Below are 24,394 nucleotides of genomic sequence, written 5' to 3'. Positions count from 1 at the left end.
GCATCTCCCCTTCCCTTCCATGAGGGTATAGGAGAGGACCCCTCCTGAAGAATGGAGCACTTACAAGAAAGAAAAATGGCATTGCACGGCCCAGTGAAGCACTGCAGAGCTGCTCAAGCTCACGAGCCCACCCCATACTGTTTCTGGACCAGAGCACAGGGAGTTCCAGGAGCTTGTAGAGGGCTTGCCCCTCACCTGGCTGCAGCTGCTAGGAAGGCTGCGGGGGAAGAACAGGCAGCAGGGCAACTCTGGCAGGACGAGGATGCTGGATTTCCTGGGGGACCAGCAGGACAGCTCAGAAGGCAGCCAAATGCCCCATGCAGGACCCTGCAGACGTGGGCAGGCTATCTGCCAGTGGAGAAGGCTCAGGGCAGAAGGAGGCGAAGGCTGCAGAGGCCAGCTGGACAGAGCATCAGGGAAAGGTCCTTGTAAGGCCCCTGAGGGTGGTATAACAGTTGTGGGGAGGCAGCTCTAAAGAACCACCAATGTTCCCCCACAAAAAAGCCAGCCATGACAGGAGACATGTCGCAGCCCAGAGGGAGCCCACCAGCACTTGGCAAGCGAAAAGACTCTGCCTACTTCTCTCATCTCCAATCCCCTTGACCCTTGACTATGGAGGGGCCAGCAGCGGGTGGAAAGAGGCAAATAAGTGGAGCAAAGACCGCCCCCACAACCAAAAACAAAACAAAACAAAACAAAATTAGATGCTGACACTAATGCTTCAGCACTGCTGTTTTCTGAAACTCTTGAGCTAGGTAGAATGAAGAAGACTAAAACTGGCTTTTTAATACTGGTAACCTACAGAAAATCACAAGGAATCTAGGGGATCTGCCCAGGATGCTCTGAAGAGGCAGGTAGGAAGATTCCACATCACCTTTGGCAATAAAGATGTGCACCTGATAAAGCTGTTTCCCAAATATTTCCTCCAAGTTCAGCCCATCTACTAATGGTGATACCTACTGTCTCATTAATAATTGTAGTAACCCTAGAAAGCGGACACTAGTCTTATCTTCACTCGGGAAGCTGAGACTGGCAGAGAAGTGCCAGATAGGCCTTTCAACTCAAAGTGGTCTTAACACCCAACTGCCATGCAGCTAACAAAGCCTAACCAGAGTGGCTCTAACTCCAGTGCCAGGCTGTCTGTAGCAAAAACAAGTAAGCACACTTAGGTCTCAGTCATAGAAACCTCACCTTGTCATTTGAGCCAAAGAAGTAATTTATGTCCTCTCTGCAAATGCTGTAGCTGCTACCGACCCACTTTTCCATAAAACCTCCCTTTGCTTAGCTTGCAGACCATATTCCTCTCCTCTGAAGTCCAGAGCACAAACTGCCTTCTACCTTCTTTAACTTTCAGCCTGCTTCTGGTCTGTCTCTGCAGCCTTTGCAGTGGAGGCCATGTCGTACACCTCCTCGAATTCTCATGGAGGTCCATGCCTTATAGTCTGGGGACGATGACACATTTGCAGAATCACAGTCATATGCAACAGCTGATGAGAAAACTCCTTTATCTATCTCCCTGCGACAAAGAGGCAGCTCCATATATAACATCCCTCCAACACACATGTTCTATGCAGTGTTTTCTAATAAAAATCGAATGAATTTCCCTGTCTTGCTGAAAACATGATCTGGTCTGGGCATTTAGTATTTAGTGACTGCCTGCTTCATGCAGAGCACTATTGGAGATTCTGCCTTCTAGGAGCTTACAGACAACAGAGGAGATGAGAGACATACACACGCATCGATAACAAATGTTAGGGAACACCACAGAGGACCTGAAACACCACTGGTAGCTCTCAAAGAATTCCTCAAAGTGGCAGCATTTGGGCATCTAAGGACTAACAACCTGTATATAAATGACCAGCTTACACACATACACGGCTTCAGTTGTGCTTCCAGCGCTAGCCAAAGCACAATTAATTTTACTACCTGACAATTAATTTTACTACCTGTATATATACCTCCTGAAACCTATGTAAAAATTGTGACTTTCTTCATTCACAGTGCTGATATATATCACATAGTATCAGCTGACACGAGCATGCAATAATAATGCCCTAGCTTCATATAATGGCTAACATTTATGTACTCATTAAGCAGATATTTACCGAGAGCTATAAAAATCTCAGGTGCTTGGATGAATACCCACTACGTGCCAGGCACAGTTCTTAACACTTTACATATATATTTTTCTTAACTCACCCAACCCCATGAGGTGGTGATGATGATTTTCTCCACTTGACAGATGGGGAAACTGAGGCACAGAGTTATTAAGTCCAGGGTCACAAAGCTAAAAAATCTCTCCACTCCCTTTCTCTAGTGTCCTTATGCTGTTTTTGGTATACATGTGCCAACATCTCATTTCTGAGGTCCCTGAGTCCATCCTACTAGCTGCTAAAGAGAAGACAACACATCAAGAGTCTGCATAACCCTTCTTCAAGCCTACACAACTCTAGGGCCAACATCACAAGCCAGTCCAACAGTTATTTCTCCACTTTGAAGAGTATGGAGGCACCACTTGGAATAAATCCCTCGGCATTTGTGCATTTCTGTTTAGGCATTCACATCAGCATGCATTCACTGCCTGCTGCTGATAGTGTTATTTCTTATAATCTGTGATTCAAGTTTTGTGTGGCTGCCAGTCCCCAACACAGACCATAGCAAGCAGCCGCTCTGGGAAGTTTAACAAGCCAGTAAATTCTGAAGAGCTAGCTGCTGCTCTGGGCCATCATGTGGCCATACAACCAGAAGGAGAAGTTTCAATAGAGACCATGGTGGGAAACACTAGAAATTCAGCCCCATACCTGGACTGTGGCCCATTCTCAGCCATTCCCCTCCCACGCTTCTGTGACCATTTCATTTCTTCATTTTCCTTAACCAACTTTTCTTAATCCTCTATTCAACAGTCAAGTTATTGCTTGAGAGTTGTCGATCATTTAGAAGTTATTTGAAAAAGCTCCCTAACCAGATGCTACCTCCTCCTCTTCACATCATGCTGCAGACCAGTTCCTGGGGTTCACAGCTGGGTTAGAGCATCTTAGCTCAAACTCATCTACTTCAAGCTTAGTGCCTTGATCATCACCTGGCCCCATCTGCTAACACCCATCCCCATGCCTACTCTCTGCTTTCAGAGGGGACGTCTTACTAATTCCCGTGGTCAACTATTAATATGCTCACTTCACACCTAGTTATTAGAAAGTCAGGCTCTGAAAAAGTTGAGCCTGAATCTCATGAAGCCTCCAGATCTAGCGACCTTATACCAAACACAAGTCAAACAATACCTCAAAGAAGCAATCTTTAGAGCAAACTTAAAGCAAATAGTCCAGCTCCTTCAACAAATCAATAGTTTGCAAAAAGAAACGGAGGGGGACTTTAGAAAGATATCTTGGATAATGCAGGAAAAAATCAGAAGATGGACTAGGTATTCGTGATACTAAGGGATGGTTGTTAATTTTGCTGCTGTGCTTTTAACACTTCAAACAGCTTTTTTTAAAGAGATGAAGTTTTGTTGTTGCCCCGGCTGGATGGCAATGGTGCAATCACAGCTCACTGCATCCTCAAACCCTTGGGCACAAGTGATCCTCCCACCTCAGCCTCCCAAGTATCTGGGACTACAGACACACGCCACTGTGCCCAGCTAATTATTTTATTATTTTTTTTTCTAGAGACAGGGGTCTTACTGTGTGGCCCAGGTTGGTCTCAAAGTCCTGGTTTCAAGCAGTCTTCCTGCCTCAGCTTCTCAAAGTGCTGGGATTACAGGTGTGAGCCACCACACCTGGCTGGACACTTTAAACTTTTAATACAATATTTATGTTAAAAGAAGAAAGAAGGTATTATAGTTACAGATGCATAACTACATCTATAGGTGAAAAGGAGGATGTTTAAATTTTATGTTAAAATACTGAAGGGAAGGAAAAGGAGAGGAAGAGAAAAAATGAGAAAAGGAGAAAGGAAATGAAAGAGAAGAGTGAAGAGTTTAGGGAAACTGGTGGAACCAGATTTGCAGGATGATTATTGAAGCTGCACATCAAGTACATAGAGATTCATTATACTTTGCTCTCTACTTTTGTATATATATGCAAATTTAAACAATTTTTCCTTTAAAAAAAAAAAAAGGTCAGGCTCTGGACAAGGCAGTTCCCTAAAAGAAACCAAAAATCCAAAATAAGAACCAAAGAATTAGATTACAGAAAGCATGTTTCCCATTTAGCAATGAGCCAGTGACATCACCTGAGTGTCCCCTATGGGCCCAACACCTCACAAGATGAGAGGCAGAGACCCAACTTGACCAAGAGTCGGCCCTGCCTTCAGGGAACACACACTCTCACTTGAGAGCTGGCTCTCAGACACCTGAGGCAATGGCTAGTCCTGACCACTAACTTTATAACACAGAGACCCAGGAAGTCACCAAAATAGCATCCAACTAAGGAACCTGTCATATTAATAAGATACTGTACTTACTTTCTCCATCAGCAATTGCAAAACAGATCAGCTAAAATTAGAGGGAGGCCTTCAGTGTTCAGAATCTCTCCCAAATGCTTACGCAGGACTTTCTGTTTAACAGAGTGCACCACACAGACAGCCAGACACAGTCCACCATATTCCCCTGAGCCGAATGCTTTAATTAATAAGCAAGCCGCAAGACTGAGGCTTTTATCACATCATAGCAATACTTGCACAGATCCTTTTAAACCACAGGATAAAAGGAAGATAGACACATGTCTGCCTGTCCCTAAAACAAAAGTGTATGAAGTCTGTTGATTTAAATTTTTAACCTTAAACAATAAACCTTGAACCAGTAAGAGTTTAACCCAGGCCCAAACCCCAAATCTCCTAAGCTAAGAGGACAGGGGCATTCCCGAACTATTACTCATATTTCAAAGGTGAATCAGAAAGGTTACATGTGTCTAACCTAGGAAAATAGAGGTTAAGGGAAACAAAGCTCTTATGTTCACAGCTAAAATTATACCACCTTGAAGCAGAACACTGGTTATCTCACGCTGATGAAAAGTTGAGACCAGCAATTATGTGTTGAGGATTATTTAGATGAGAAATCAAATAAATGGTCACTTAAGAAATGCAGCTTATTCAGAATACAGAGTTATTTAAAATATGTTATCTTTGGAGGAAGAAATGAGGTAGAGTGTTCAGCTTTAAAACATTTGAAAGCACTGCCTTAGAATGCATAAAGATAGAGAAAATATTTTTTGAAGAAAAAAATGCCCTTTTATAGTAACTATTATCTATTGCAAGTGCAAGTTAATCTTAAAATTCAATTCAACACATTTAAGTAAAAATGGCGGTACCACAAATAAATACTGCTGCCTTTTTATGCATGACAATGTTTATTAAGCATGCATATATAAAAAGCTAGATTTAACCTTGGTTTATAGCAGATTAATTTAATACTGGGAAGTATATATTCTAGAAATGACTCAACTTGGAAGATGCCAGTGAGAAACCCTCATAACTGGGCTACCTGGTAATTCTGCAAACTTCAAACGCCCCCTTTTGTCATCCACCTGCCACCATCCACACACTGAGGCACTGGGAGCCTGAAATAAGTCTTGGAACAACTGTTAGGGAAGTAGGATAATGCAGTGATCAAAAACACAGACTCCAGAGCCAAACTGCCTGATATAATTCCCAGCCCTGCCACTCACTGGCTTTGCAACTTTGGGCAAGGCTTCTGTGCATCCGTTTCTGCATCAGTGAACATAGAGGAAGAGCCTGGCCCTTTGCAAGCACTATGTGATGCTAGTTATTAAGACCATGCGTGGTGGTGGCCCCGTAAAAAGGTGTTTCTGCCACATGGCTCTGACCCATCCTTCATGCTCTCTCCCCCACACCATACATTCCTCTCATCATCTATCGCCTTTTCTGTTTCAGTGAATCTTCTTTCCCTCTCTTGGGGCATTTCAGGCTCATCTATAAGTCACAAACACCAGAGGCCTGGGACAGGACCATCCTTCCAAAGGGCTTCTGATAACTGAGAAAAGGAAAGAGTCTCAAAAATTGGTTCCTTTGAAACCAACTGCCAGTGAAAATCCTGATGCCTGAGAAACTAATTCCTTCTACTGTCAAGGAAAGTGGAGATTTTTGCTCTAAATTATTTGTCTATTCAAGGAACAGCTTGAAACGGACACCCCCAGGGCCACAAGGAAAATCATGGTCAATGTGAGCTCTATTTGAGCGTTAAAGAAATATTACCGATGCTGGACCAAAGACCCACTTGTCTCCCACCCAGCTGGATGGGCCCTCCCTGCCCCTGCCTAGATGCACATATATACTTCTCATAATCAAGATTCTTTCTTCAAGACCACTAGATCGTGGCATCTGAGGGCTGGAAAGGATTTCACAAGTCATCTAGATCAAGGGTCACAAATCCAAATACCCAGAGTCCCAGTCAGGTCATGAGTCACAAAGGGACCGGAGCCAGCTTGGGACTGTGTGTCCTGTGTGAAGGGAGGGCCGCCCCTTGGCTCCAGCTGTCATCGCGGGCCTGGGACTGTCAGACGTTCTGAATGATTAAGAGAAGATGGAAATTTAGATTTTATGTGTGGACCAAGCAAAACACATCCCAGAGATGGCCCAAGTGCTTCCAGGTCACACACCTTGATCCAGAGCAGTGGCTCCCACCTACAAGCCTCAGACCCTGGAGATGTAAGGAGCTACTACACTACAGCCACCGAATCCAATGGGGGAAGAGAGACAAGGGCTCCAAACAGATACTACTTGTAGACTGCATAGATAGTGTGCCTTGCTCATATAAGAACTACTTTTTTTAACATAAAAGGACACTGTAATATTAACAAAACCAAATTTTATTTCCAAACAGCACTAAATTGATGACTTTTCATTTCACATTTTCTCAAATGAGGAGATCCCAAGAGCACAGAAACAGTCACGCAAGGTCCACTATTTTATTTACATTAGAAAGGGGACTCCTGGGCCTAAAACATTCACCACCACCACCTAGATCAATTCTGCCACTTGAATGGTGAGATTGGAAGGTGGCATGACTTGCCCATAGTCACACAGCTCCTTGCAGAACCAGAAGGGAAAGCCAGGCTCCTGAGTCCGACTTCCAGCTCCTTCACCACCAGCAGAGAGCATGGACCCTGCCCCAGAAGAGCCATGCAAGAAGTGACACCGCCTGTTTGAGAACGCAGAACCAATACAATCATAACACAATTTTGGACTGAGGTTTATCCACAATCACCTCTTCGAAGTTTCACAGAAGCACAGAAGTAGAAGAAGCCTGGATAACCCCATACTCCAGCCCTACCTCAAGCCACCTCCTCAACTGTATCTCAGATGGGAGCCTTCCAGCCTCTGGTGGATAAGGACCTTGCTATCTTACAATGCTGGGTAACAATGCAACTTGAGAACTTCAGTTCTTCCTATTCCCATACCACTCTGGTCTCCTGGGCTTGCCATTCAGAATGTGTTTCCCTCTCCACCCCCTTTACAACCTACTTCTTTCTCCCCACCCCCAAGGCTGCCTCTATATGTTCTTTCCATAATCTCCCTTCTCTTGCTTGCTCCATTTCCACAACTAGCTGGCTTCCTGATGAACAAGAGGATATTTATTCACTGTTGATTCTTGCTCTCAGTCTACAGGTATTGGCTAAGAAGGACTGCCTTAAGATAAACACTTGAGACACAGAACTGAACAAGCCTGCCCAGTAAGTCAAGACAGGATACTAGGAAGCCAGAGCAGGTGGCGGGGAAGTGGGGCACGCGTTCCACTCAGGGCATCTGTGGCAACGGGAGAGGACGGTGCCAAACACAGATGCGTAAGCTGTGCACTACACAATTCCAAGGGCACCACTCAAAAAGACCAAGTTATGAGTAGTACCCTCTGGAGTTGTACAACAAGCAGCATAGGGAGGGTCCAGTGGAAATGCAGGTCTGGCCATTAAAACATCAAGCCCATCTTTCAGTGGTTCTATTAATTAGTAACAACTGGCCCACGGAGTTTCTCCTACTTGAGCCTGCTTAAGAACCACCCGGCAGCTTACCAAACCTGAGGAATGCCAAGCCCTCCCCTGAAATTCTGATTCCTCAGTCCTACGGAGGGACTAAGGAATCTATGTGTTGTTTTCTTTGTTTGTTTGATATGGAGTCTTACTCTGTCGCCCAGGCTGGAGTGCAGTGGCACAGTTTCAGCTCACTGCAACCTCCTGGTTCAAGCAATTCTCCCACTTCAGCTTCCTGAGTAACTGGGATTACAGGCATGCACCACCACGCCCAGCTAATTTTTGTATTTTTAGTAGAGACAGGGTTTCACCATGTTGGCCAGGCTGGTCTCAAACTCCCGACCTCAGGTGATCCACCCGCCTCGGCCTCCCAAAGTGCTGGGATTATAGGTGTGAGCCACCATGCCTGACCCTGTGTGTTGTTTTTTAACAACCAGACTCTTGAGAAACTCTAGCCAACAAAGTTGAGGCTTAGGAGAAGGAAGACACTGTAAGTGCCGAGACTGTGTTACCAAAGGGAAAATGTTTATATTTTTATGAGATTTAGTCCTTCGATCTCAGCTCTATTTTATAAAGAATACTGTTTCTAAAGATGGTTAATGATGGCACACATGTATAATCCATGAAGCAACTGTCTCTATAAACACAACCCTGGCTATTCCTTGTCACAATTTTTAAGAGCATACAGACAGGCACCCTAGACACTGAAATGACATTACTATTCTGACAGCTTGCTAAATTTATGGCCACCATGTGCCAAATCATAGGAAACCCACATTCTAAAGCTCCTCCCTACCTACATGTCAACATGGCAAACGCTCGGACACATACCTTGTGCTCCTCCTTCATCACCTGTTCAATGAGTTCAGATTTCACCGGAGGCTTTGAATACTGGCCTGAGAGAAGGCCATGTCCTAACTTAGTCCTGGCCAGGACAGAGAAACAAAAACAAAAAGGTCATTGTTGTTTTTCCATAGTAATATTAAATTTATCTATGAATATCAATAAGTACAACTGCTGTTAGGTGGAGCATTTGATCTGCGTTACACACAAATAACTTATTTATTTGATTCTGCTTCATACTGATACCAGTTTCAAATTTTCTTCAGTCCTTTGTAGATAACTTTATCTTCTTATAAAAGTAACACATTCTCATTTTGGAACACTTTTTTAAAAATACATGAAGAATTGCCTTTAATTTTGCAACCCAGAGATAACCACTATGAACATTTTATTGGATGCTTTTTCTAGGAAAAAAAAAAATACAAATCTGGCACTTACATCTGTGTGTTGAAATCTTGTGTTGGATCTAAAGGCGAGTAGTCAAATATTCTGGGAAGGTTTCCTACATACCTAGAAAATGAGAGGCAATAGTTAAAACATAGCAACTGCAAGAAGAACAGAACCAAAACAAGCCATCAAAATTCTTGCTAAGACCTTCTTGCCCCTTTGTCAAACTAAACAATCTACCTGAAGAAAAGTTTTTCATGAGATTCTACCCCTACCAGCACTCATGACCTTCCGGAAACGTTTATGCTTCTATCAGTGGGTCTCAACCCTCGTTGTAAGTTAGATTCACCCAAAGAGTTTCTTTTACATATATCAAAACCAGAAGCACCCCTAAATGTTCCAATTTCATGGCGTGAGACTGAGGCCTGGGATTTGGAATTTCTTTTAAAAGTTCCCTGAGTGATTCTAACATGCAACCAGAGTTAAGAACCACTGGCTAAGCCATCACAATAATCACCACCTCGATGACAGTGGTACAGAGGCCAGGTGCTGTGGCTCATACCTGTAATCCCAGCACTTTGGAAGGCTGAGGCGGGTGGATCATCTGAGGTCAGGAGTTCAAGACCAGCCTAGCTAACACAGCAAAACCCCGTCTCTACTAAAAATGCAAAAAATAGCCAGGTGCAGTGGCACGTGCCTGGAATCCCAGCTACTCGGGAGGCTGAGGCAGGAGAATTACTTGAACCCTGGAGGTGGAGGTTGCAGTGAGCCAAGATCATGCCACCAGACTCCAGCCTGGATGACAGAGCAAGACTCTGTCTCAAAATAAATAAATAAATAAATAAAGACAACAGTACAGTTAGGGACAAGACTCGACTTAACCAAAACATCATCAGGCTCCTCTGAAGCCTCTGCTTGACTGGGCCCGTCCTTGGGCTTCCCTCTCTGTCCTTGTAGATCCAGTTTAAGTAAGCATCCTGCTAAGTCAGTTTAGTGAAAATCACCCATCCTTGCTGTCTGACCAGCCTGGCCTGCCTTCAGCAGTAATCCCATTAAGTCTGGGTAGCCAGAAACAGCTAATCCTTGATGTTTCTTCTTTGTGATTTTCCATCCCCTGGCCCCACCCAACTCCTTGTTTATAAATCCCCACTTGACCTTGTTGGAATCAGAGTTGAGTCCAATGTCTCCCCCATTGCCAGGCCCTGTTGCAGTGCTCCTATACCTATGGCCATGGACCCCCTTGAATAAAGTCTGCCTTATCATCTTTAACAAGTGTTTGGGTAATTTTTCTCTTTAACATTAAAAATTGTTCCAATAATCTCAAAATGAATAATAATGGTAACAGCAGTGACAGCTACCGTTTTCTGGAGGGCTTCCTATATTAGCCTGTTGAGTCTTCATTGCAACCGTATGAGGAAGAGATTGTTGTTATCATTATCCTCATTTGAGAGGTGAGAAATTGGGATGCAAATTCATTAGGTAGCTTCCAAAGTCTCCAAGCCACCTGTAATCCCAGTACTTTTGGAAGCCGAGGAGCGAAGATTGCTTGAACCCATGAGTTGAGACCAGCCTGGACAACAAAATAAGACCCCATCTCTACAGAAAAAAATTAAAAATTAGCTGGGTGCAGTGGTACATACCTATAATTGCAGCTACTCGAGAGGCTAAGGTGGGAGGATTGCCTGAGCCCAGGAGGTCAAGGCTGCAGTGAGCCGTGATTGTACCACTGCACTCCAGCCTGGATGACACAGCAAGACCCTATCTCAAAAAAAAAAAAAAGCCTACCAGGGAGAGAGTAATGAGGCCCAGAATGGACCCACGCAGCCAGGCACCAGGCCAAGTTTGGAACCACTCTGCTGGCTGTGTCTGCCCATCCACTGCCCCTGGAGCACTCTATAATCCCTCCTGGCAAGCTTATCCTAACAGAGCAAAGCCAGCTTTAACACTGATCTCCAATCATAATGCACAATCACTCCTTTCACTTCTTAAATTCACTTCCTATTTCACACCCTCTACTTTGTGTTGTTCTTTCCCCGTTGTCTTTGACTCTCTAGCCTGAAAGCTCTAGGAAGAAGAATCCAAAAGCAGATCCCTTTCTCCAGCCCTTCATGTGCCCACTCTGCCCACTTCTCTGACCTCATCTGCCACTGTGTTCCCCCAGCCCACAACATCCCCACTTGTCCCTCTTGCCGCCCCAGGGCATGACAGACTTGCTCATGTCTCAAGGTCATGCCTTCTGCTGTCTTTTTCCTGGGATGCTGTCTCACAGATCCTTGCTTGGCAGCTCCTTCTCAAGCCTGTTGACAAGTCGCCTCCCGAGACCCTCAGATAAAGCAAGAGGGGCCGCCCCCACCCTTCCTCACTCCCTACCATCTGCTTCTGACTGACTTTCTTCTTAGCATGCATCACTATTTGCAGTTTTATAATTTACTTGTGATATGGTTTGGCTGTGTCCCCACCCAAATCTCATCTTGAATTGTAGCTCCCATAATTCCCATGTGTGGTGGGAGGGACCCTGTGGGAGGTAACTGAATCATGGAGGAGGTCTTTCCATGCTGTTCTCGTGAGAGTGAATCAGTCTCACGAGATCTGATGGTTTTATAAATGAGAGTTCCTCTGCACAAGTGCACAAGCTCTTGCCTGCCACCATGCAAGATGTGACTTTGCTCCTCATTTGCCCTCTTCCATGACTGTGAGGCCTCCTCAGCCATGTGGAACTGTGGGTCAATTAAACTGCTTTCCTTTATAAATTACCCAGTCTTGAGTATGTCTTTATTAGCAGCATGAGAACAGACTAATACATCTTGTTTAGTATCTGTCTTTCCGGAGATTACATACTAGAATGTCATCTCATGAAGGCAGCAACTTTATCTAAATCACTGCATCTCCAGCACAAGAACAGCATCTGACATGTAAAAGACACTCAATAAATATTTGTTCAATTAATACATTTATGTCACACAATCACACGATTAACTTCCATAACTGAGTACCAATAACCAAACAGAAAAGGCATTTTTGCAATGAAACCCTAGCAGAGAACCATGATACACTATTACTTGGCAATGACTTCTAATTGGATTCCCTAACTACTAGAAACTTCTAGGCACCTGCTGTCCACAAACTCAGAAGTCGTAGCTCAGATTATGTACCTAGATGAAAATTAACAGAGCATGCTTCTTTGGGCCAGTCCCATTCAAAGGACAAACAAGACATAAACCAAACTTCAGAGTTAAACTATTTAGATGCAGGGACTATACTGAAGAATTCCTAACAATATATAACATGATGAACTCAGGAGCTCTCTTATGATCCAGTTTTAATCACATCTCAAAACTTGACAAGACAAAAAAAAACTCACTGGAAAGATGAACACTAATGAATAGGCTTATGCTTTAAGGCAAGATAGATAGAAGAGTAAAGAGAATAAATTTTATTTTTTCAAGACAGCGTCTCACTCCCTTGCCCAGGCTGGAGTACAGTGGCACAATCTGGGCTCACTGCAACCTCTGCCTCCCAACTTCAAGCAATTCTCCTGCCTCAGCCTCCCGAGTATCTGGTATCCCAGGCACGCACCACCACGCCTGGCTAATTTTTTAGTAGAGTGGGGTTTTGCCACGTTGGCCAGGCTGGTCTCAAACTCCTGACCTCAAGTGATCTGCCCACCTCAGACTCCCAAAGTGCTGGGATTACAGGCATGAGCCACCATGCCCAGCCAAGAATAAATCTTTCATGTCAGAAAAGTTCACTTTGCTGGTACCTGAGGTCAGGGAGAAAAAGAGAGAAGTCCATTTTGCTATCAATGTATATCCCTTTTCTAACTGATGAAGGAAATCTTCCATTGTAACAAAATTAAATTAAAATGCAGAAGAAACGCTAGATAATTTTCATAGATGTTATACCTCCTGTTTGTAATCTAGCAATTCTTAAAAAGATGTAGTTTTGCTATCTAGCAATCTACCTTGGTTGTCATTCCATTTGTACACCAGTTTATTTAGATTTAATCCTCAATAAAAATTATTTTGAAATGTAAACTAGGTTCAAATGGCAGACAGGGTACCAAGGAATCAGGCCAAGTTCCCAAATTATGCTACGGCTGTTCATAAGCCAGTTAATCTTTCTGAGTCATTTTTCTTTTTTTCTTTCCTTTCTTTAATTTTCTTCTTATTATTTATTTCTTTCTTTTTTTTTTTCTTGAGACAGAGTCTCACTCCGTTGCCCAGGCTGGAGTGCAGTAGAGCAATCTCGGCTCACTGCAACCTCTGCCTCCTGGGCTCAAGCAATTCTCCTGCCTCAGCCTCCCGAGTAGCTGGGATTATAGGCACACACCACCGTGCCCGGCTAATTTGTGTATTTTTAGTACAGACGGGGTTTCACCATGTTGGCCAGGCTGGTCTCAAACCCCTGATCTCAGGTGATCTGTCCACCTCGGCCTCCCAAAGTGCTAGGATTACAGGCGTGAGCCACTGCACCCGGACTTATTATTATTTTTTTAAAGACAGGATCTCACTCTGTTGCCCAGCCTGAGTACGGTGGCACAACCACAGCTTACTGCAACCTCAGACTCCTGGGATCAAGCAATCCTCCCACCTCAGCCTCCCGAGAAGCTGGGACTACAGGTGTGCACCACCACGCCCGGCTATTTTTTTTTTTTTTAATTTTTGTAGGGATGGGATCTAACTCTGCTGCTTAGGCTGGCCTCAAACTCCTGGTTTCAAGTAATCCTCCTGCCTCAGCCTCCCAAAGTACTGGGTTTACAGGTATGAGCCACCATGCCAGGCCCTGAGTCACTTTTTCTACTTTCAAAATGAAGACACTGCTCCTGAATCTAACTCCACTGAGTTAGACCTGCTGGGGAAAAAGAAGTGAGAAGAACAAGTATTTCAATCCAGTGATATTTGGTCAAAGGGTGAAAAGACTGAAGACATGTATGAATAGTTCATTGCTCATGTTCTCATATATCCAGTAAATGTTTAGAAAATAAAATGAGAATGTAAAATATTAGTAATATAAAATTCTAAGACTCTTGAAACAAGACTAGGGAGAGATTCAAATACTAAATTCTCAAAAACATAAAGCCTCTGTCTTCACTCCTCCTGCACATGCATCAGGATGTGTGTCCCTTCTTCATAGGCTCCTCTCTGACCACCTCCCTCCTTTCTCCATCATGGAATGTACCATGTTTATAAGCATGCAGTTGTTACTATGATTATTTTCTTAATGCCTGTATCTCCTGCTTACTTCATGCCTGGGGGTGAGGACCATGTCCTTCTGTTCACCACTGACCCCCACACACTCAGCACACTGCTTAGCAGAAAAGAACTCACTCTCTATTGGCTGGATGAAAAAATGAAAAATAGACATGGAAAATGCACCATAAATTTTCAAAGCCAGAAAACAGCAAGAAGAGGTATGTCTCCACACACCAAGGGAGGAAAGAGAAGGGTATGTGACATACTTTTGATGAACCGCCATTAAAGCCATTAGGATTTCAACTCCACATGGGTAAAACATGACCTGGACTATTCCTGGCATGTCGCCTGCCTGCCTCAGCACACGTATGTCCTCTTCCTCACTTAAACTAAGGTGGAAACCTACCTCTGGAACACATTAGGATGATTCTCTACACGTAGGCAGTGGCTGCCTGAGAGTGTACCAGCCACAGCTCCTGGGCTCTATAGCTCCCTGTCCTCAGTACACCCAAGGAAGAAAACAGCCACAGACATAGCTGCTGTCCCCCTCGGTGTAGGAGGAGGAAGGCAGTCTTGTACAAGCACAGTCAGGGAGCACCTAAATCAGTGCCTCTCAAATTATCTGCGGTAAAGGGTCAGTTTTTTTGTTTATTTCAACTCAGACAGATGATACTTTTTAAAAATACAATTAGGATGGTTAATGGGTAAAAAAGTATAATTAGAATGAACAAGATCTAGTATTTGATAGCACAACAGGGTGACTATAGTCAACAATAACTTGTCGTATATTTTAAAATAACTAAAAGAGTGAAATTGGAATATTCTTAACACAAAGAAATGACAAATGCTTGAGGTGATGAATACCCCAATTACCCCAATGTGATTATTACACATTGCGTACCTGTATCAGAATATCACATATACCCCATAAATATATACACCTGTTATGTACCCATAATAATTAAAAATAAGTTAAAAAATACAATTACAAGAAATTATTAGAAAAATGAAATGCCACTTGTAAAACACAACAGCAACGTCAAATTGTTACAATTTCCCAATGCTCACTCTCGATTTCCAAAGTTATCTCATTGAAGGCCCACATCCAGCAGTATAAGGAGCTGCACTAGTCTACGAACCACACTGTAAGTAGCAAAAAATGAAAGCCCTAAATCCTTGAGGAAATTCCAGTCCCCCACAAGAGAGACACTAACCAGACCTATCACCGGATCTCTCCTAGCGCATCTATAGGAGGGAATTGGCAGATCTGCTGTGAAGATTAATGATTAATATATTCTTGGTACATAGGGTGATGGTCAAAAAGCAGAAACCATTATTAATAACAAACCCTTGTATGGTGTTTTTGAGTTTACGAAGCTCTTTTTTTTTTTTGAGACAGATTCTCGCTCTGTTACCCAGGCTGGAGTGCAGTGGCATGATCTTGGCTCACTGCAACCTCTGCCTCCTGAGTTCAAGTGATCCTGCCTCAGCCTCCTGAGTAGCTGGAATTACAGGCGTGCACCACCACCCCTGGCTAATTTTTGTATTTTTAGTAGAGACGGGTTTCGTCATGTTGGTCAGGCTGGTCTTGAACTCCTGACCTCGTGATCTGCCCGCCTTGGCCTCCCAAAGTGCTGAGATTACAGGCGTTAGACACTGCGCCCGGCCACAAAGCTCTTCTTATCTCACCTGATCCCCATAATACTTGACAAGTGTTCTCACCCAGTCTCTGTAGAAGGCAGGCCAGAGAAAAGGTGGCAAAATGTCCTGAAGCAATAAAGATGGGCTTCGCAGCGCACACTGAGTGGACTGGACCTAGATGGGGCAGGGAGGTGCCGCGTGCCCTGGTCTGCATGGAAGGCACTTACGCTCTCTGGAATTCTGGGATGCTGAAGATGGCCTGCATGACAGAGCTGAGATAGCAGCTGTTGCCCAGGTTCTTCAGACCCGTGTAGCCAGGACCATACATTGGCTTCAGCTTCGTGCCCGATTCCTGGATCACTTCCCACTCACTGACCCTCGGCTTGATGTCATTGTCCTGGAGCCCATTCTCTGTCTGAGACAAAGTCATCGAAGAAAAACAACTTTAAATGTGATTCCCATTCAAAGGTCATGTCCCATTAATTATTTCTAATAGCATAGGATGTTTCTGCCATTTTTTTCCCCAATTACATAGAGAAATAAACAATGCAAATAAAAAAGACTGAGAGACGGTGATGGCGGCACAGCAAAGTGAATGTACATAATGCCAGAGAACTGCACGCTTAAAAATCGTTAAAATGGTAGCTTTTATATTATATATATTGTACCACAATTTTTAAAACACACATGAAAAAGATTTTAAAGAGAGGCCGGGCGCAGCGGTTCACACCTGTAATCCCAGCACTTTGGGAGGCTGAGGTGGGCAGATCACCTGAAGTCAGGAGTTCGAGACCCACCTGAGCAACATAGCAAAACCCCGTCTCTACTAAAAATACAAAAATTAGCTGGGTGTGGTGGCGCATGCCTTTAGTCCCAGTTACTCGGGAGGCTGAAGCAGGAGAACTGCTTGAACCCAGGAGGCGGAGGTTTCAGTGAGCTGAGATCGCGCCACTGCACTCCAGCCTGGGCAACAAGAGCGAAACTCCATCTCAAAAAAAAAAAAAAAAAAAAAAAAAAAAGACTTTAAAGAGAGAAAGACTGAAAGGGAAAGAGATAGGAGAAGGATGAAGAACAAATAGGAATCAAAAAAGAAGCAAGGAGACTAAATTCAAGGGAATATTCAATGCAACACAGCAAACAAAAAGGAGGGAGGTGTAAAGAAGAGCAGAAAAACTAAACAAAAAAGTAGAAATGAGTGACAAAGAGGAGACAAAGAGAATAAGAACATGAAGAGAGGGAGGCGACCTGGAAGGAAAGGGCTAAAACGAAATGCACATTTAAATAGTTCCTTAAAGGAAAAATATTATATAGTCATGACATCAATTTGAAAACACAATATTAAATAAAGCAGAGCTTCTCTATCAACAGTAATGTGTTGGTTTATTCGTTCTGTCCCCTAGGAGCTTTGCTTCCCTTCCTGAAATTAATGAAAGTGATGTTGGTCACAGATAATTTTAAAGGTCATCTCCCTACACCATCTGCGTTTCGTGAACAAAGAATGATTCACACGACTGCCCATCAAAGGAGACTAATTTTGCAAGTAAACTCCAACTAAACCAAAAGAGTACTTGATGAGGTGCCATTTTTATTACAGCATAAAAAATCTAAGCTGGCAACCAAAAGAAAACATCTACTAATTAAATGCAAGAAGTAAACGCAACAATTAAAAGCTAAAACCTATAAAATGAAGATCCACGTTAGAGGAATTATATATTAAATAAATCAAGCAGTTCCCTTGCCGTCTCCCCACCCCTACCCCATGCAAGGTGGAAACAGAAACAAAAGGAGACCTCACCCCATGCATATGAAGCATATCAATTCCAAAATGCGCTAAGTGCTTGGCCAAATGAGGATCCAAAACAGGTTCTTCTTCTTGAAAAGAATAAACATCTAGCGGATGAAGAGAAAATAAGCACTGCAATCAGTAATCAAGTCACTGAATATCCAACACATATTTTTTGAACTCCTACTGTACACCAGGCTTGGGCTAAATCACTGAACAAAACGAAAACTTTCTAACATTCAACAAGAGGAAAGATGAATGATAAATGATAAATAATATGTAGGCATTTTTTGTAAATATACCTATATATCATTCTTTTCACATTTTGGAAAGTTTTTTTTAAGTTTTCTAAAACAAGAAAAGCAAAAAAAAAAAGAACAGTATCTAATAAGTATACAAGTATAAATGCCTAACACTTGATTTTTCTAACTAAAACCACAGTGGCATAACTCTGAGCTCAGGAAGAGGGATGGGCGCAGGAGGAGGGGGTGACGGCCATCCGCCACGGCAGGGGGGACCTCCGGGGGAACAGAGAGAACACACAGGCCCTCAGGGCAGCTTGTTCCTTCTGAGAAAAGGAATTTCTGCCCATGAAACCCTCTGTATTCTCAAACCTACCACTCACCGCCTCTACCTCCCACTTGCCCCCGACATCCCTTCTTTCCTACCTTCAGGTCCACATCTCACAGAACCAGCGAGAGATCTGTGAAGACTGTGTGGCGCTTCCCTAATGGCCCACCTCATAGTACACACAGAAAATGACCATATGTTTGGTATTCCAGGGATACTCAAGACTCCAGCCAGCCCTGCCCTGCCCCACTGCCCCAGGGCCTCTGGGATCCACATCCCAGCCATTTGAGAGACGCTAATGTTGGTAAGCTCTGTGCTGAGGTGGGCTGCCTCTTTCCTCGGGATAATAATATCCCACCTGACAACATGAGGCTTTTGACTGAACCTGGCTTCTCAAAGTGGGGTGTATGGACTCAAAGCAGTAGCTTCACCTGGGAGCTCATTAGAAATGCAGAATCTTCTTTGGGAGGCCGAGGCAGGCAGATCACGAGACCAGGAGATCCAGATGATCCTGGCTAACACAGTGAAACCCGTCTCTACTAAAAATGCAAAAACTTAGTCGGGCATGGTGGCGGGCGCCTGTAGTCCCAGCTACTCGGGAGGCTGAGGCAGGAGAATGGCGTGAACCCAGGAGGTGAAGCTTGCAGTGAGCCAAGATCGTGCCACTGGCCTGGGCGACAGAGAGAGACTCTATCTCAAAAAAAAAAAGAAAAGAAAAGAAAAGAAAAGAAAAGAAAAGAAATGCAGAATCTTGAGCCCCGCCTCAGGCCGACTGAATGAGAATCTGCATTTTTAACGAGATCCTCAGGTGCACAGTGAAGTTGGAGGACTGTTTGGTTTTCCAAAGCTATCCAATCCGCTGCCCTATCCATCCTCACACACAGTGTGGTGAAGAGGACAGAAGAGACATTTTCAAGTCCATCTTGCAGATAAGGAAAAGAAGCTCATAAAGGCCACAGGTGGCCCAGAACCCAGGTAGTCTAACTCCTGGCCCAATCTTCTTCCCTCTACAACAGAATATTTATGAAGGTATATCAGGACACCAGCGAGGTACATGGCTCACATCTGTAATCCCAGCACTCCGGGAGACCAAGGCAGGAGGATCACTTGAGGCCAGGAGTTTGAGGCTACAGTAAGCTATGATAATGTCACTGTACTCTAGCCTGGGTGACAGAGCAGGACCCTGTCTCCAAAAAACAGAAAGAAAAAAAAAAAAAGTTTCTAAAGAAGGAAAAAAAAGAAAAAAATGTATGTATCAGAACAGGATACCAACAGACTTGGTGAAGAACCAACCTAAGCCCTTAAAAGGAATGAAGACTCAAAACCCACAACTTCTTTGCTCTTATATTTGAAAAACAAAATCTGTAACAAGGAAAATGAATATGAAGATATCACTCTTAGGGACAGTATAAGACAGACTGTCCAAGGAGCTCCCTACTCCTTGGAACATCACCAGGGGGAAAAAAGTAATGCATAGAAGCTATGTGACCTTCTGTCCCATACCCAGATATATGGAGACTCGCTGCTCCCCAAAGAAATTCAGTCTTTCTATTATTAATAAGTTAAACATTGTGTAGTTGTCTTTTCTATTCCTCTTCCCCCAGAGGCCCATGATAACTGTGGATAGCAACCCTCATTTATATTTTTTAAATATAATTCAGCATTCTCAAAAACGAAACAAAAGACAAAATCTCAGCCCAATTAAGAAACATTTCCAAAAGTTTAAATATTAATAAAATAAGCAAAAACCTTTGAACTAATAAATTGAAACAAATACATCAACAGTATTTTTAATCTATGACAAGGGATCAAAAAATTCCACTCAAATACTAGCTGGAAGGTGAAAATGGCACTCCCTAGGCACTTTAGTTGTTATTAATTAGGGAGATAGTTTGAAGACTTAAGACTTTAAGCCTCTAATGATCAGGGCTGTATTAGAAAATAATAAAACTGCCAGAATTGAACCACTGGCATTGGCCTAGGATTTTGAAATAAGTGAAAACCACACAGCCCTCCACAGTTCGTAACCCATTAGGCTCTTGCCACATTGAGAAAATCATATTTCATACCTCCAGCCATTAACTGCTCCAAAAATATGACATGATTTGGTCAAATGCTATAGTTATTTCTCATCCCCAAGACAAAAACTGTTCAGTGAGTAACATACAAGAAACCTGAAAATGAACTGTGATCTTCAAACTTGGCAATCAGGAAGAATTTATAAATATGTAGTCAGAGAAAAAAAGTTCTCAGTGGCCTCAGTGGCTGAAAATGCTGTCTTGTATGTTTTTCACTGGGAAACTCATTTTATTCCCAACTTCAGCTTAGCAAAGTCAGGTCTTAGTGCAGAAACTATGGTAGTAAATAGGCAACTTTTGACAAGTATTATCCATCACGCTCCCCAGCTTGGCCTAAAACTTGAAGCCAAGAACCACGGTTAGGGAGTTCACAGAGGTATCCTCCCAGGAATAGCCCAAGCAGTGTTTCATGAGTAACTGCATTCATTTTAGGAGCAAACCAGTCATCCTTTCATTTCAAGTTAAACGACAAACTAAACCACAAGAGCATGAGGCAGCAATCTGCGGAAGAAAAAAGATTAAAAAAAAAATTTTAGAACAAGAATATCCTTTTGTGACAAGCATGCTAGAAAACAGTATGTGCAGTAAGCTCAAATATTAATTAAGGAAAAGCTTAGAGAGCAGAGACAGAGATAGAGATGAACCAGAAGCAAGATTGAGAATCTGTAAGAACCCAGATCAAAATGGTAATAATAATTTGTAATCTCTGAATGAGAAGATGTCTTTTTTTCTCCTCTGTTTTTTCTAAATTTATTGTATTTTGATGGAAAAAATGTTTTCTAAGTAATTCCCAGAGATTAAAACGATGCTATTGGACGGTATGCTATTAGGACTATGCTGTTAAGTCTAGCATGCCTGGCGCGGGTCATCCTTGTTCAACCACCAAGGTTAACTCACTCATTCATCGTATTCAGCAAATATTAACTAAATACCAAATACATGTATACCCTGAGGATATAATGTTAAATAAGATATGCAGAGTCCCTGCCCTCATAAGTGTAAAGTTTAATATTTCAAATAGTCTTAGAAGAAATGCTGGTTTGGTGTGAAGGGTCTCATGGTTTAGTCATGTGACTTTATGCCCTTATCCTAGGCCCCAGAAAATGGCAGAAGTCCAAATTCTCCCTCCAGATTCCCCTACAGGAAAGTAGAAGGGAGAGAGAGGTAAGGATGTACCTCAACAAGTCCTTGTGTTAAAACTATGGAAGGCCGGGCACGGCAGCTCACGCCTGTAATCCCAGCACTTTGGGAGGCCAAGGCAGGTGGATCACCTGAGGTCGGGAGTTCGAGACCAGCCTGACCAACATGAAGAAACCCCGTCTCTACTAAAAATACAGAATTAGCTTGGCGTGGTGGCACATGCCTGTAATCCCAGCTACTCGGGAGGCTGAGGCAGGAGAAACACTTGAACCTGGGAGGCGGAGGTTGCTATGAGCCAAGATTACACCACTGCACTGCAGCCTGGGCAACAAAAGTGAAACTGCGTCTCAAAACAAAACAAAACAAAACAAAACAGAACAAAAACTAGGAAAGCCAGCTTTGGTGCCCTTCTCTCACAAATGGAGAGAAAAAGCAAAGCTCCTGGTCAAACACCAAGTAATAAATCAGAGAGGAGAAAATGAAGAGAGATTCTCCTCAAAGTCAGTGCAGATCTGTCCACCCAAACTGCATCTCTCCACCAGGAGTTCACATTTGTGTGCCTCTAAGCCATCTGCAACAGACAGGAAAAGAAGAAAAACAAGACAACTCCAGCAGCTACACTAAAAAAATAAACACAAGGCCGGGCGCAGTGGCTCACGCATGTAATCTCAGCACTTTGGGAGGCAAAGACAGGCAGATCACAAGGTCAGGAGTTCGAGACCAGCCTGGCCAACATGGTGAAACCCCGTCTCTACTAAAAATACAAAAATTAGCTGGGCGTGGTTGTGCGTGCCTGTAATCCCAGCTACTTGGGAGGCTGAGGCAGGAGAATTGCTTGAACCCAGGAGGCGGAGGTTGCAGTGAGCTGAGATCACACCATTGCACTCCAGCCCGGGCTACAAAGTGAGACTCCATCTCAAAAAAAGAAAAAAAAGAAAGAAAAATAAACACAAATTAAATGAGGCCAGCATGTAGGATCTCTTTAAAGAGAGAATAGGTTATAATCCTAGGACTTTTAGAGGCTGAGGCAGGAGGATAGCTTGAGCCCAGGAGTTCAAGACCAGCCTGGGCAACATAGTGAGATTCTGTCTCAATTTAAAAAAATAGAGAGAGAGAACAGGACCAGGCATAGTGGCCCACATCTATAATCCCAGCACCTTGGGAGGCTAAGGCAGGAGGATCACTTGAGCCCAGGAGTTCAAGGCCAGCCTGGGCAACATAGTAAGACTCCATTTCTACAAAAAAAATGGAAAAAAATTAGCCGAGTATGGAGTGTGGTGGCAAGCACCTGTGCTCCCAGTACTTGGAAGGCTGAGCGGGGAGGCTCACTTGAGCCCAGGAAGTTGAGGCTGCAGTAAGCCATGATTCCACCACTGCTCTCCAGCCTGGGCAACAGAGTGAGACCCTGCCTCAAACAAACAAAAAAAAAAGAAAAAGGAAAAGAAAGAGAGAACCGCCAGGACAGACAAAACCTAGACTGTAGTCAGGAAAGGAAAACAGGTAAGAGTAAAAAAGATGTCAGTAAAATAGAAAAAAGGTAAATCAGAGGAGCCAATATTCTCTGCCTTTTTTAAAATTTTTGAGACAGGGTCTCACTATGCTGCCCAGGCTGGTCTCAAACTCCTGGGCCCAAGCAATCCTCAAAACACAGCCTCCCAAATAGAAGCAGATTTTGTTGGTGTGTCTTCCTCCATTTGTTTGCTCCATAATATTTGCTGAGCACCTACTATGTGTGAGGCACACTACTAGATGCTAGAGATATAACAGTGCCCAAGAAATGTGGCCTTAGGCCCTGCCATCCTGGGTGACCACCATTAAATAAACTGTTAACAGGGTCTTGTGGAAAGTACCATGACAGAGCAGCAGGAAGTACCACAGAGGCACACAGCAGGGGCCGAGGCCAGGCCAAAACTAACATGAAGTAGTCCGTGCCCTGATTCCAAACCCTGGGGCTGGGAGAAACTCAAGGGAGCTTATGCCCAGGTCGGGGGTAAAGATGACCAAAGAAGAAAGACCAGCTTGAGATGCTATGGAGCTGCTACAGCCAATAGAAGAGGCAATTTCACAGCTGCCTTGGGCATCTCTGGAAGACTCTCCTACAATCACCCAAGACACTAAAGCATCTTCTCGGGTAAACTAGTTTCTGTGATGGAAGAAAAACACACCCTATCCCGTCTCCGTCCTGCCCTACTCCCTTTCTACCAAAAACCTCATCCCTGCCTCGCCGAAACAATGTGTCCTCCCACAGAGGAAAGCTTTTTGTTTGTTTGTGTAGTGATCTGCTTCTTGGTTTGTTTGTTGCTGTACCCATGGGGACCCAGAGTAGAATTTCATGTGGGGCCCGTTCTTGCTATGCATGCCACCACTCTGGCCTGGACTGAGGGACCAGGGCTTCTTTGAAAAACTAAATCTAAGTTGAGACCTCAAGGATGAGTAGCAGTGTCTCATTAGACAAATATGTCCTTATTGGGGGAAAGGAAATCAGGATGATCAGATCACACTACCATTAAATATTTGAGTCCACAACCTTCTTGGATTCCACGTTCACTAAGCAATCTTCTAAATATAATTCAGCTTCCCACAGGGAAGGAATGTACTGGTCAAGCGGACATAAACATCCTACTTACTAGCAGTTGTGGCTCTCATTATGAACTAAAAAACAAATGCCCTGACTTTGAGACTTCGTCTCTTGTGAGTTGAACTGGACTGAGTGAGCCCAGCGAGTGTGGAAGAGCAGACCCTCAGCAGTGGAAACTTCACCGAGAGATGGCTACCCCCAGA

At 43.6% G+C, this 24,394-nt stretch overlaps 1 protein-coding gene across 4 annotated transcripts in view; it reads right to left on the bottom strand.

Annotated features, from left to right (window-relative positions):
- The window catches only part of USP13 (ubiquitin specific peptidase 13), a 135,047-nt gene that overhangs the window by 49,827 nt on the left and 60,826 nt on the right, over positions 1 to 24,394 (bottom strand). For all 4 annotated transcript variants that reach the window (XM_003310124.7, XM_054682362.2, XM_009446898.4 and 1 more), the window contains 4 exons: positions 17,838 to 17,932; positions 16,270 to 16,457; positions 9,261 to 9,332; positions 8,811 to 8,904 (listed from right to left, as the gene is read on the bottom strand). In XM_003310124.7, coding sequence (XP_003310172.1) covers positions 8,811 to 8,904; positions 9,261 to 9,332; positions 16,270 to 16,457; positions 17,838 to 17,932 — 449 coding nt within the window. The remainder of the gene's footprint in view (positions 1 to 8,810; positions 8,905 to 9,260; positions 9,333 to 16,269; positions 16,458 to 17,837; positions 17,933 to 24,394) is intronic.

The sequence above is a fragment of the Pan troglodytes genome, chromosome 2 (genome assembly GCF_028858775.2).
Source record: "Pan troglodytes isolate AG18354 chromosome 2, NHGRI_mPanTro3-v2.0_pri, whole genome shotgun sequence".
Lineage (NCBI taxonomy): Eukaryota > Metazoa > Chordata > Mammalia > Primates > Hominidae > Pan > Pan troglodytes.
Note: the sequence above shows the minus strand (reverse complement) of the source record. Positions and strands in the feature narration are given on the sequence as shown.